General features: G+C 45.0%; 2 protein-coding genes across 5 annotated transcripts in view; both read right to left on the bottom strand.

Moving 5' to 3' along the window:
• Nucleotides 1-6,555, bottom strand: part of GNB1L (G protein subunit beta 1 like) — a 69,346-nt gene extending 62,791 nt beyond the window's left edge. The window contains exons 1-2 of one of the 3 annotated variants that reach the window (XM_081287619.1): nucleotides 6,516-6,555; nucleotides 6,273-6,370 (exon numbers count right to left, since the gene is read on the bottom strand). The gene's annotated coding sequence lies outside the window, so the exon portion shown is untranslated. Of the gene's footprint in view, nucleotides 1-6,272; nucleotides 6,404-6,515 lie in introns of those variants that run through there. The other 2 variants (XM_081287620.1, XM_081287621.1) reach the window with 2 other exon arrangements.
• RTL10 (retrotransposon Gag like 10) lies at nucleotides 988-6,412 on the bottom strand. Of its 2 annotated transcripts, none has more exons than XM_081287618.1 (2): nucleotides 6,273-6,370; nucleotides 988-4,034 (listed from the first exon to the last, which is right to left on the bottom strand). In XM_081287618.1, exon 2 carries the CDS (start codon nucleotides 4,031-4,033, stop codon nucleotides 2,840-2,842), a length of 1,194 nt encoding a protein of 397 aa, XP_081143744.1. In that variant the 5' UTR covers nucleotide 4,034; nucleotides 6,273-6,370; the 3' UTR covers nucleotides 988-2,839. The 2 variants fall into 2 exon arrangements, with proteins under 2 accessions (XP_081143744.1, XP_081143743.1); XM_081287617.1 differs by having other exon boundaries at nucleotides 989-4,245; nucleotides 6,273-6,412.
• Nucleotides 6,556-13,280: the final 6,725 nt, after the last annotated feature.

The following is a 13,280-nucleotide window of genomic DNA, read 5'->3' as shown; positions in this document are numbered from 1 at the left end:
AAGCTGAAGGTGCATCAAATGGAAGGCAGTTGTACAGAAGTCAGCAAAATGGTTAGAGGTCAGCTGGATGACTGAGCTGACCATTCAAGTAGCTCCAAGTTCTACAGAGACATGGGCAGGCCAGGCCACAGCTGGTTGGAGAGATATAAGAGAACAGTCTGTCCTGGCCCTGAGCAATCATATGGTGGGACAGCTGTGTGACCCTGAACAGGACAAGGATTGGGCCAGGATGTCTAGAGATTTCTAAATCTGAATCAAGAATGCATATCAGTTTCTTCTGTCAGGTTGCTTATTTTCCTTCAGGTTCCTAAAAATAGCTTTTCACCTATTCCAAGATTTCCTGCTGTACCTTGAAATAATACACATAAAACCACCTGAACCCAGAGCCTTTTAAAAGTAAGTTATGAAATAAAATAATACCAACATCTATTTTTCTGAAAATATCTTACCAGATGTTTGCTTATTACCATTTTTTCCTTAAAAAAAAAATAGTTGTTTTCAATTTGTCGTTTTTCATCCTACTTTCTTACTTTTCAGGAAGATGTCCTGATTTTTTTTCCCCAACAAAGGTAAAAACAGAAGAGTTTTGAGATTTTGTGCAAGCACCTGAGTAGATATACACTGTACACTGGGATGACTGAGCCCCCATCCTCAGGTAACCTTTGCTTAAGGAAGCTTCCACACTCAGCTCTCATTAGAAACCATCCTGTGCAAAACAGGTCTTTCTTCATTCCAATCTCTGGCGGAGGGACACCAAATTCTTAATCTCATGCCTGCTCCTCACTTTACCTACAGCCCTCAGAAGTCAGTTCTCAAGGCCACCCTTCATCTGCCAAGCCTCCCAACCCCACCCATTAGGCCCCAACTCCTCCCACCAGATCCCTCAATCCTGAGGTATTTTGTGGGAACCACACCTGTGACACTGACCTGGAATGCTTACAGCTGGGCCTCTGTTGACAAAACAAAGACTCTATTCAGCAGCAACCACCACATCACACATTTAGCAATGGATCCAACACACGTTTAATGAGCACCAATTTTGTACCAGGGACACAAAGCTAAGACTAACGTCCCTGCCCTAGAGGCTCACAGTCTGCTGGGGGATACAAGTTATTTACATCACTGGGGTTTTAAATGCTGAATCAGCAGTATGCAAGAGTACATGGGGGGAGAGCATGGACTGCTTTAAAAAAAGGGGAAGGGGCAATAAAGAGTGAAATTATTATTTGCAGGAAAATTGATAGAACTTGAGAATATTAAGTGAAATATGCTGAACTCAAGAAAATCAAGGGTTGTATATTTTCTCTAATGTAGAAATTAGAAAAAAGTAAAGGTCGTAGTGGTAAGGAAAAAAATCTCCTGAAAACAGGACAGCAGAGAAAGACCAGGGGAGGGAAGATGGGAAAGGGAAGGTGCTAGGGAACAAAACTGACTAAATTATAGTTATATTGTATGAATATATATCAATAAATCCCACTATTACATATAATTATAATGCACTAATTTTAAAAAATAAAAGAAAAAGTGGGGGGAGCCAGGCATAGTGGCACATGCCTATAGTAGCCACTTGGGAGGTTGAGACAGATTGCTTAAGTCCAAGAGTTTGAAGACAGCTTGGGCAATACAGCAAGAAACCAAGTACAAAAAAAAAAAAGAGGGCAAGGAGCAGCACAGAAACATTAAAACCTGTACCAATTTCTTAAGAAAACTAGTGTGGTCATGATATTACCATATAGAAAGGATAATGCCTGGCAATGGGGCTTGGGCCCCACCTTCCTGCATCTAAAACTCCAGCTGGCTTGGGCTTCTGGTAAACCCACAAGGAAGCCAAGATGCCATCTTACTCATTCAGATGCATTGATTGCTGCTTCCCCACTATTCACAAAGGCCAATGTATGGAATCAATGGAGTGTCTACTGATAGATGAATGAATAAACCAAATGTGGTATATTTACATAATGGAATATTATTCAGCCATAAAAAGAATGAAATACGGCAACACAGATAGAACTAGAAAACATTCAGTGAAATAAACCAGGTACAGAGAGACAAATACCCTATGTTGTCATATGTGGAAGTTGATTACAGAGTAGAATAGCCTTCACTAGAAGATGTCAAGGATGGAGGCAGGAAAGACAGATGAAGGTTAGATAACAAGTACCAAAATACAAAATTGTTCTAGTTTCTATGACACAGCAGGGTGACTACAGTCTATAACAATATATCATATAAAGAACTAGAAGAGAGGAGTTCAAAGGTTCACAACACAAAGAAATGATAAACATTTAAGTAGATGGAAATGCCAATCATCCTGATCATTACACATTTATACATGTGTATCAAATTATCATACTATATTCCATGTACTTATGCACAATTTAGAAAAATATTTTTAAAAAGTGGCCATCTCCTCCACACAGCCTTTCTTACATTCCAACCTGGAGGTCAAAGGTCACAGAGAACCGGAATTTGGGGGGCAGGAGACAGGAGCACAGACACTATGTAGGGACCATGTCCAACTAGGATAGGCAGAGCCAAACAAATCCAGTTCCAATCACTGTTGAGAAATGCCAAGGGTGGTGTTTTGTGAGTTAACAGGTGTAAATATCTGATGGGGCTGATTCTCAGAACTATCCAACTAGCAGGAACAGGCCCAGTAAGATAGTACTCCCATGCAAAGGGTGAGAACACAGCTGGAAACCCAGCAGGAGCAGAGGACAAGTGCACAGGCAAAGGCCCTTGTTCTGCTTGGGACAGGGGGTATTGCTTGTGCTCCAACAAGGAACAAATAAGTCCAAAATGGATGCATCTATTAGCCCAGCTATGAAGTTGTCTGGAGTCATCTGGGGACACCACTCTGTCCTGATTGGGGGCTATGGGGTTCCTTAGCAACACCAGCCACTTGATCACAAAGTGCACTATTGCTTCTGCCTGGGCCGTGTTCAGAGCCCATGGATGCGTGCTGGCAATCAGGAGAAAATGGAGGCTCCTCTGGGGTCTCAACTACCTGCTGTGAGGCACCTAACGATACATTCTGGACTCCCCCAGTCTCAGAAACTTCCTCCTCTGTTTTCTGGGTTTTTGAACCCTCTGAGTAAGGTAGGTCTGTCATCTGGGCAGAAAGGTTAGGAGATTTTGAAAGTCTAGGGACAGGTTTGGTCCCTGCCTCCTCTGGCTGGAAGGGAACTAGCCCAACAGGACCAGGATCATGGCTACAAGCAGAACTGGACAGTACAGGAACCTCCTGGGGCCCAGGCATGCTCTCCTTGGCCAGAACATTTCTGGATGTAGAACAGGACCTAGACACAGCAGGGGTGGCCACAGCAGCTGAGACAGGCCTCGGGGGAGTACCCATGTTGAGTGCCAGGGCCTCTGAGAACCTAGCTAAATACTCTCTCACCACAGGCAGCTGTGGGGCCACTGGTGGCTGGCTCGAGGCTGGAGGCAAGGGGCAGGGCACTGCGGCATGGTACTCAGCAAAATTGTTTGGGTCTTGAATAACTTCCTCAAGATCCTGGCAGAACAGCTCATAATCATCAGGCAAGGGAAGGTCCCCATCAAGGTAAGGGGCTGCCCAGGCCCGGGCTCGTCCAGTCAGGCGTCCAAGAATCTCACAGACACGGCTTAGGTTGTCTTGGTAATGTTCAAAGCGGAAAGACATGTAATCACCTAGCTGGGCCAAAAAGCGATCCAGCAGCCACGGAGAGCCGTCAAAGGTGCCTGGATCTGAGCCAGGCACCCAGTGGAAGTCCATCCTGAGGGGCCGGGGGCCGAGCATTCGCACAGCTGGAAGGCCCCTTTCTGTGGGCTTACCACCAACAGAATCACTAGCTGTGCTCTTCTGTTCCATGGTTGTGCGTACACACACAGGGTCCCCACAGCAGGGCCGCTCAATCCAGGGATCCACAAGGGGAGTATATGCCACCCCAGGAGAGGCCTGGTCCATCTGCTGCCAAGGGTGTGCATTGGCGTAATTGGCAGCTGCCCGGATGGGAATGCGAGGGCCCTGATGACGGCGACGACCCCGAGGCATACTGGAAGCAGAGGGAAGAAAGGAGGAATAGCCAATGCAGGGAGGTTGTGGACCCAGGCAACACAACAGGATAGGGATCAGCTGGACAGGATGTGGCAGACCCAGCAGTTCCAGGCAAATGCTGAGGACCAGGGGGAGCTGTCAACTGCGACCTTAGGAGAGCAGAGGTGAGCCGAGGGGACTGTCAGATGCAGGCCATCATCCAAGGCAATCTGTCCAAAAACAAGGTGGGGAAGAGCAGGAACTAGGCCCAACCGTCACAGGCTGGCAGGAGAAGGCAACAAGCAAGCAAACCCTTGGCGCCCCACTAGGAGCTCTAGAGTGGAAGGAAGGGCCCGAGGGTTGGCCTGGAATGTCCAAGAAGGTAGGAAAATGTCACCTGTGACTTTCAAGGCAAAGGAGTAATGACATATGCTGTCAACCTCAGGAGAATAAATGAGGTCAGATCAGAATTGTCCGGGAACTTCAGGACAATGACAATAACAACCTTTAAAGGGTCCTCCATTTGTGCCAAACACTGATCCCTCCTTGCCTGCTGTCAGCATGAGGTTGGTACTACTATTGTCACTGAGGCAAAGTGACTTGTCCTGCAGCTACACACCACTCCTAAGTAACATGAAGGCAGTGGAGAGGGTTGTAGAAGCCACAGGCCTAACCACAACATTATACAGGTTATAGACTATGCTTCAGTCTGTTAAGTAGGTTCCTGTCTGCCACAATCACTATAAACCACTAAGTACACACAGTCTGTCATAAGGTTCTTCAACATCCAGCATCAGGCACATCCAACAAAAGCAGGGTCCTCAGCTGTCACTTGCTCCCTCCTGCCCTGTCCTTTCCCATGCTTTCTGCTGAGTGTCATCTGCAGGCAATGCCACCCCCACCCCAAACACATCTCCCTACATTTGCCATCCCAGGCTACAGTCAGCACCTGCAAAATCCTGGAATCCCTCTTGCTATGTCTGTGCCCACCATCCCAATCAACCATGCCAAGGGCCTGGAGAGACCCTCAAAGATGGCCGAACTGGCCCCCCTCCAAGCAGAAATCACCAAGGACACCAAACTCTAGGCAACTCAGTTCTCTTTTAAGGCAGGGAATCCTCTGGACCTCTCACTCTGTCCCAGCTCCTTCCTCAGTCTCTAGAAATAGAGACCCACTCACAACCTCCACAAAATTCTCTCTGCTTCATCCCTGCATACATATCCCAATCCTCCACCAGCTCACACCTAGGAGCACCATGGACTACACACACCTTTATGTCCAGTTTCCCATTTTACTATCTCAGTTCCCCCCATGGAGGTACAGCTATGTTGGTCTTTCTAACCAGTACCTCCCAGGTGGCCTGCAACACTCAAAAGCTGACTGAACTACCAGCACCTACCTCTGCCACCCAAGCTTTCTGGAATGACCCAGATATACCCCCCATTTCACCCTGAAAGCCCAGCCATTGACCCTGGCTTCTCACCCTACTACAGAAAAAAAATATACTGTGGCCTGCAGCAGCAGTACCCCACAAGATAGCTTATGAAAGGAGTCCATTCATGAATCCAGTCAAGTTTTTCACTGAGTTTTAAAACGGCAGTGTCTATGATCCATGCCCCAGTGCCCGCCATCTACTTAAGACTAGGTGTCAGGACCGCCCCCCCCCAAATCACATCCCATGTTATGAACCCTTAGTACTACCTAGACCTCTATCAGCCCTTCTTCCCTGTCTTCAACTCCTACCTGCACTAGGAAACTTAGCTGCCACCCTGCCCACTCACCTGCATACTCGTGTGCCCCTTGCAGTCTCCAGGAGACGGATCCCCTGTACTAGCCAGCCAGCACTGCTTTGCTTTAAGCATTCCTAACACCGGATCAGACTCTCATCATTTTGTGAACCTTGGCCGTCCCATTCCCACCTCACTTATCAGTATGTTGTTCACTCTTGCTTCTCTCCTCACCCTGCCAGGCACTGGGAAATTTTGGTCCTTCTCCTGAACAGTCAGCGCGCTACTACAAAAGCAGGAACCGCGGCGCGCGTGAATTTGCCTCTGCAAAGCCAAAGGCAGCGCCTGGAACGCTGGAACCTTCTTCACTCCTTAGAAACCTAGGGGTCCCGGGGAAAGAACTTGCCCAAAGCCGAAGGCAAACAACTGCACCGCTCGCCCGCCCTCCCCCAAGCACCCGCCCTCCCCCAAGCACCCGCCATGCAAGAAATATGAGCTCACAAGCCCCACAGCAATAAAGCCCACCTACCTGCAAATACGCTAGGTGCCCGCAGAGAGGGTCCAGAGATCCGAAACTGGAGACCGTAGGGACTGGCTTTTTTCTGAAAGCGAGTATCCACGCGGCCCCTAGAAAAAAGAGAACGAGATGAGCCTGAGCCAGGCAAAGCGGGAGCGGCGTCCTGAGACGGCGGGAACAGCCCCCAAATCTCCAAGGGCTCCCCAATCCCCGCCGCAGACCGAGAAACTTGAGCCCCGCCGGCCAGAAGCGCACCAAAACCCTGGCCCGAGACTCCGAGCGCTCCTCCGTGGAACTGGAGTCAGGAAAGAACAAAGAGTCACTGCGTTGGGCCTACACACTGGGTTGCCTCGCCGGCCTCCCGAGCTCGCGCTGCAACACTGACCCGTCAGACAAAGTCCTGAACGCCCCTTCTAGAAGCAAGCGACCCAAAAGAAAACCGCGTCGCGTAGCCACGCCCCCAGCGTGCGCGCGGCAGCCCCATACGTCCCGGCTCAGGCTTGCGCGACAGCCCAAGCCAACCGCCCTGTCGGTCCTCGCGCGCGCCCTCAGCCCGCCGCGCTTGCGCCTTGCGCCTTGGGGTCTCTGCTGCGCAGGCGCTTCTGGGACTTGCCAGCGCGGCAGTGAAGCGCGGGGGGTAATGGGAGCGCGCTCGGTACTACGCTGCGCCTAGTGCCACGAGTGCAGGCAGGGCCGCTTGCGCAGGCGCAGATCGGGTGGGCTGTATTTGTCCCTGGCCGTAATCCCCTCCGACACTCCTGCAGCTAAGATCTAGAAGCCGACCAGTGTCATCACAGTCCGCGATACTGAATCTGGTGGACACTGGGTGTCAGTAGGATGCTCCTGGGGGTGGTGAGGGTATCACGGAGAGTTTGGGTATAAAGGAGCTGTTGAGCCTATACCTAAGAGCTTTCCGAGAATAGCAGGCTTACAGAGTTCACTGTTTAACATAATTATACAATATATGTAATATTGTTAGTTGGGACCTGGATCTACATACTTCCAGCCCAGGTGTGAGAGGGAGAGCAGGCTGCGGCAAGGACTGGCCACCTGAATGCCTAGGGTCTTAAGGCAGGGGTTGTCATGGGTGGGTGGGTGCTGCCCTACCCCAGCTGACGCTGGACCCAGAGAAGATTGGGCAGGCTGTAAAGGCCTTGCTATAGGGCCATAACCAGGCCAAGCCTGCCACCCAGCATTGGTGACCCCAGTCAGCACCCAGACGCTCTGGGAGCCAGGAAGAGATGAGATCGTGTTCTCCTCACTTGCCTGTACACAGGCTGTCCAACACCACTTCCCCGCAACTTCGTGGTACCTAGAGAAGGGTTGGGAGAGGGTACCAACACCCAGCCCAGTACCAAATGACCATGGGCCACGGATCTGGGTGCGGACCAGGGGCGGCCGTTGGGTTCGGGTCAGGTGATTTGCTGAAAAAACGAAGCTTCTAAAGGCAAACACACAACATATCTGTTCCCTTTTGGCCCTGGTCTGGTGACTCCTTTCATGAAAGATCTCTGAAATGTTATCTGCATTTATACCCAAACTCACTCCCTTTGATCCTTGAAACGCGAATCAAAGATCACATTGTACCTTCTCTGGTTCTGTGGGGGTTTTCAGTCGCCTGGGCCAAAAATAATAAAAGTGGCACCCAGCCAGGAAACGCCTTCTTGAAGTGTGAATGAAACTTGGATTTTTCGGTTGTATCTTTCCTAATTGACCTGATAATTTAAACTTCCTCCCTGGAGGGAGAAGGGGAGTTCCTGTGAATTCAGCTTACCTCAAGCTCCAGGCAGCTCCAGGCAGCTCAGGCCAACTCAGGGCCTACAGCAGAGTGGGCAGCAGGCTTGTGCATAACACTAATCAAACAAGGCCAAAAAAAAATTTCTTTTTTTGGTTCAGATTGCTTTTTTGTTTTTGTTTTAGGCCATTCTCCTGTGTGTGTGTGTGTGTGTGTGTGTATTGTACTAAGATATACAAAACAAAATTTACCATCTTAACCATTGTTAGGTATGCAATTCAGTAGCATTAAGTACACTACCATTCCCAGACCTTTCTCATTACCCCAGGAACTGTCTTTAAAACTAACTCTCATCCACCTCACCCCCAACCCCTTGCATCCACATTTTACATTCTATCTCTATGAATTTGACTACTGTAGGTACCTCACATATGTGGGCTCAAAATATTTGTGGCTCTCATATTTCACTTATGTTTCCAGGGTGCACTCATGTTGTAACATGTGTTGGAATTTTACTTTTTAAAAGCTGTTGTGTATATATACATTTTGTTTATTTATTCATCTCTCCATGGACACTTGGAATTGTTTCCATCTTTTGGCAATTGTGAATAATGCTGCTGTGAATATTGTTGTACAAAATTCTGTTTTGAGTCCCTGGTTTCAATTCTTTTTAAGTATTTCCCCAAAAGAGTGGAATTTCCGGATCATATGGTAATTCTGTATCACTTTTTCCCCTTTTCTTATTTTATTTATTTACTTTTATTGGTTCTTTTTAATTATACATGACAGTGGAATCCATTTTAACATAATTATACAATATATGTAATATTGTATAATATATCTTGTTGTAATTCAGATCCCAGTACCTCTCCCTCCCCTTCCCTCTCCCCGCTCTCTTCTTGCTCCCTTCCCTCTATTGATCTTTCTGCCATTTACCCATAGTTATATTTTTAAATTAATTTCCTATGGATATACACAATGGTAAGATCAACTGTGGCATATTCATATATGTACATAGGATCTATATCACTCTTTGAGGAACCACCAAAATGTTTTCCATAGTGGTTGCATCATTTTACATTCCCACCAACAATGCACAAGGGTTCCAGTTTCTCCACATTCTCCCCAACACTTGGTTATTTTCTGGGTTTTTCAACAATAGCCATACTGATAGATATTATGTGGTATCTCATAGTGGTTTTAATTTGCATTTCCCTAAATGACTAGTGATAGTCATTAGTGATAGTCAAATGTCATTGTTCATTTGTATGTCTTCACTGGAGAAAAGTCTATTTAAGTCATTCCTATTTTTAGTTGAGCTTTTGTTTATTTTTAAGTTGTAAAAGTTTTTTTTTAGATATTCTAGAGATTCATATGCATATATATATAAACATAGATATATATTTTGCTAATATTTCTCCCATTCCATAGATTGCCTTTCATCCTATTGATAGTTTCCTTTGAAACACAGAATTTTAAAAATTTTACAAAGTCAAATTTGTCTACATGCTGTTTTAGTTGCTATACTTTTGATGTTACAGCCTAGAAATCACTGCCAAATTCAATATTGTGAAGATTTTGCCCTATGAATTTCTTCTAAGAGTTTTATAGTTTTAGGTTTTACATTTATGTCTCTGATCCATTTTGAATTAATATTCTGTTTGGTAAGGATCTGGCTTTGTTCTTTTGCATGTGAACATTCAATTCTTTCAGCACCATTTGTTATAAAGACTGTCCTTTCCCCATTGAATGATTTTGGTACCCTTGTCAAAAATCATACATGGGGCTGGGGCTAGGGCTCAGCTGTAGCATACTTCCTTGGCATGTGTGAGGCATTGGGTTCAATTCTCAGCATCACATATAAATAAATAAAATAAGAATCTATCAACAAAAAAATAATAATTTAAATAAATATTTTTTTAAAAATCATATAAGCTAGGGCTGGGGTTGTAGCTCAGTGGTAAAGCGCTCAACCTAGCCTTGGGTTAGATCCTCAGCACTACATAAAAATAAATAAATGAAGGTATTGTGTCCAACTACACCTAAATTATAAATTTTTTAAAAAATAATATATGCTGGGCATGATGGCACACTCCTGTAATCCTAGCAGCTTGGGAAGCTGAGGCAGGAGGATCACAAGTTCAATGCCAGCCTCAGCAATTTAGAGAGGCTCTAAGCAACTTGTAGAGACCCTGCCTCAAAATAAAAAATAAAAAGGGATGGAGATGTGGCTCAGTGGTTAAGTGCCCCTGGATTCAATCCCTGGTACCAAAAAAAAAAAAATTATATGTGAGAGTTTATTTCTAGACTTTCTATTAGTTCCATCAGTTTATGTGTCTTTTTATTTATTATTTATTTATTTATTTTTGTACTGGAGATTGAACTCAGGGGCCCTTTACCACTGAGCTACATGCCCAGCCCTTTGTTTATTCTGAGATACAGTCTCACTTAGTTGCCCAGGTTGATCTCTGGAGTAGCTGGAATGCACCACTATTTCTGGCTATATGTTTGTCTTTATGCCATTACCACAATGTTTTGATTACTGTTGCTTGGTAGTATGCTTTCAAAAAAGGAAGTATGAGACCTTCAAGTTTGTTCCTTTTTGAGATTGTTTTGACTATTAGGGGTCCCTTGAGATTCCATATGAATTTCAGGATAGGTTTTTCTATCTCTGCAAAATCACCATGGATATTTTAATAATAATTCATTGAATCTTAGGTCACTTTGGATAGTATTGATATCTTAACAATATTGGGCTGGGATGAGCTCAGTGGTAGAACACTTGCCTAGTATGCATGAGACCCTGTGTATGATGCTCTTCTAGCTCTGGGGGAATATTATTTTCGTCTTTTATTTTCAGGTTTTATTTTATGTCTTTTCCTTTTATTTAGGTTTCCTTCCTTCCTTCCTTCCTTCCTTCCTTCCTTCCTTCCTTCCTTCCTTTCTTTCTTTCTTTTCTTTCTTTCTTTCTTTCTTTCAATACTGAGGGTTGAACCCAAGTGTGCTTAACACTGAACCACATCCCCAGCCCTTTTTTATATTTTATTTAGAGACAAGGTCTCACTGAGTTGCTAGGTGCCTTGCTAAGTCTGAGGCTGGCTTTGAACTCACTATCCTCCTGCCTCAGCCTCCCAGGCAGCTGGGATTACAGATGTACACCACCATGCCTAGCTTATTTAGGTTTTCTTTTATTCCTTTTAGCAATTCAGGGGGTAGGGTGGTAGTGGGGATTTAACTCAGGGCAATTTACCACTGATTTACATTCCCTAGCTCTTTTTATATTTTATTTTGAGACAGGGTCTTGCTAAATTGCTTAGGGCCTCGCTAAATTGCTGAGGCTGGCCTCAAACTTGTAATCCTCCTGCCTCAGCCTCCCAAGTCACTGGGATCACAGTGGGGCACCACCACCCCAACTTAGTAGTTTTAACAATGCTTTCGAGGAACTTCATGGTTTTCTAGGTAAGTTCATAACATCTATGAACAAAGATTTTTACTTCTTTCTTTCCATTTTGGAACTCCTTTTCTTGCATAATTATTCTGGCTACAACTTCCAGTACTGTTTTAGTCAGCTTTTTTGCTTCTATGACCAAAAGATCTAATGAGAACAATTTTAGAAGAGGAAGCTCACGGTTTCAGAGGTTTCAGATGGCCCATATCTTTGCTCTGGGCTGCAAGTGAGGCAGAACATCTTGGCAAAAGAGTGTGGAGGGGAAAAACAGCTCAGACCATGACAATCAGAAAACAGAGTTCTGCTCACCAGGGACAAAATATAAACCCCAAAGGCATACCCCCAGACATCTATCTCCTCTAGGCACTCCCCACCTGCCTACATTTACCACTGAATAGATTATAGCTTTTATAACCCAATCATTTCACCTCTAAACTTTCTTGCATTGTCTTATACATGAGCCTTTGGGAGGCTCTTCATATCTAAACCATATCAAGCACTATGTTGGAATAGATGTGGCAGAAATGTGCATCCTTGTTTTGTCCCCTGTCTTAAGGGAACAGATTTTAGACTTTCAGAATGAAATATGATGTTGACTGTGGGTTTTTCATGTATGAGCTTTACTATTTTGAAGAAGCATCCTATTATTGAGTATCTCTGTCTTGAAAAAGTATTGAGTTTTGTCAAATGCTTTTTCTGTATTGAGATGATCACACAGTTTTTTTTCCTTTTGCTCTACTTATGTGATGCATATACTGACTTTAATACATATATTTCCAAGTAATTTTAACTTTCCTATGGATTGGGTCCTTAACAGGGCCCAGGCTGCCTTTTCAACCAGAGTGGGGGAAGCAAACTTTGCTGAGAGCCCATCATATGATGAAAGAATTCCCAAGGATAATAAAGCAGGAATAAGCTCAATTCACAGATGGACAAGACTTACCCAAGGGAAATCCCCTTACTTGTATGGAGGCCCAGAGAAAGTGGTCACCCAAAGGACATTGGATTGGACTTTATCTCTCAAATGTTTCAGGTTAATGTGAGCCCTGTAGCTCCCTAGAGCCAGGGGTAACAAGAAGCAGGCATAGGTAGCACAGAAGGGTTGATATTCACTCTCCAAGAACTATTAGCCTCTTAGCTGCCTGTGCTCTTTGTGATTGGACTTGCATGAGAGTCATTCTTCAGAGCATCTGAGTCAGAATCAGGAGCAGCAGGGCTTTGCTATTTAGCCAGCCATTTTACTGTCTTGACAGAAATTTCCTTCAAAATGCAGAGCTGTATCCTTTGGTGCCTTTTCAGAGGTCTAATGGTCATTTTCCAGAAAGGTCTACCTTCTGCCCTGCTGATGGGTCTGTGACCTATGTGATTAGCATGGACACTTCAGAGACCCTTCCAATTTAGCCAGGAGGATGAGCCCCTGAGTGTGGTGCTCCAGGGCTCCTTGTACTTCAGCCTTTAGAAAGAGTAGAGCCTTTGTGGGTTTCCTTCCATTCTTTTTGTTGTTGAGGTTAGGTTTACTATAATGAAATATACAGACCCTAATGTAGTTGCATCCCCATATCTGAAGTTTCTCTTTCTATGGTTTCAGTTACCTATGCTCAACCATAGACTGAAAATACTATATAAAAAAATTCCATAAATAAACAATATAAGATTCTTAAATTACATAGCATTTTGAGTACCAGAAATATAGCACCGCCCCATTCTGTATCTCTCAGGATGAACCATCCCTTTGTACTTGTTCTCAAGTAATCCTTATTTTATTAATAATGGTCCCCAAACACAAAAATAGAGATACTGTCAATTTGGATATGCCAAAGGGAAGTTGTAAATTGCT

The sequence above is a fragment of the Spermophilus citellus genome (genome assembly GCF_964194105.1).
Source record: "Spermophilus citellus genome assembly, chromosome: 3".
NCBI classification, from domain to species: domain Eukaryota; kingdom Metazoa; phylum Chordata; class Mammalia; order Rodentia; family Sciuridae; genus Spermophilus; species Spermophilus citellus.
Note: the sequence above shows the minus strand (reverse complement) of the source record. Positions and strands in the feature narration are given on the sequence as shown.

What these genes read in the sequence shown, in the direction of transcription:
- RTL10 (XM_081287617.1), bottom strand. Translation starts at nt 4,033, where the DNA reads ATGCCTCGGGGTCGTCGCCGTCATCAGGGCCCTCGCATTCCCATCCGG.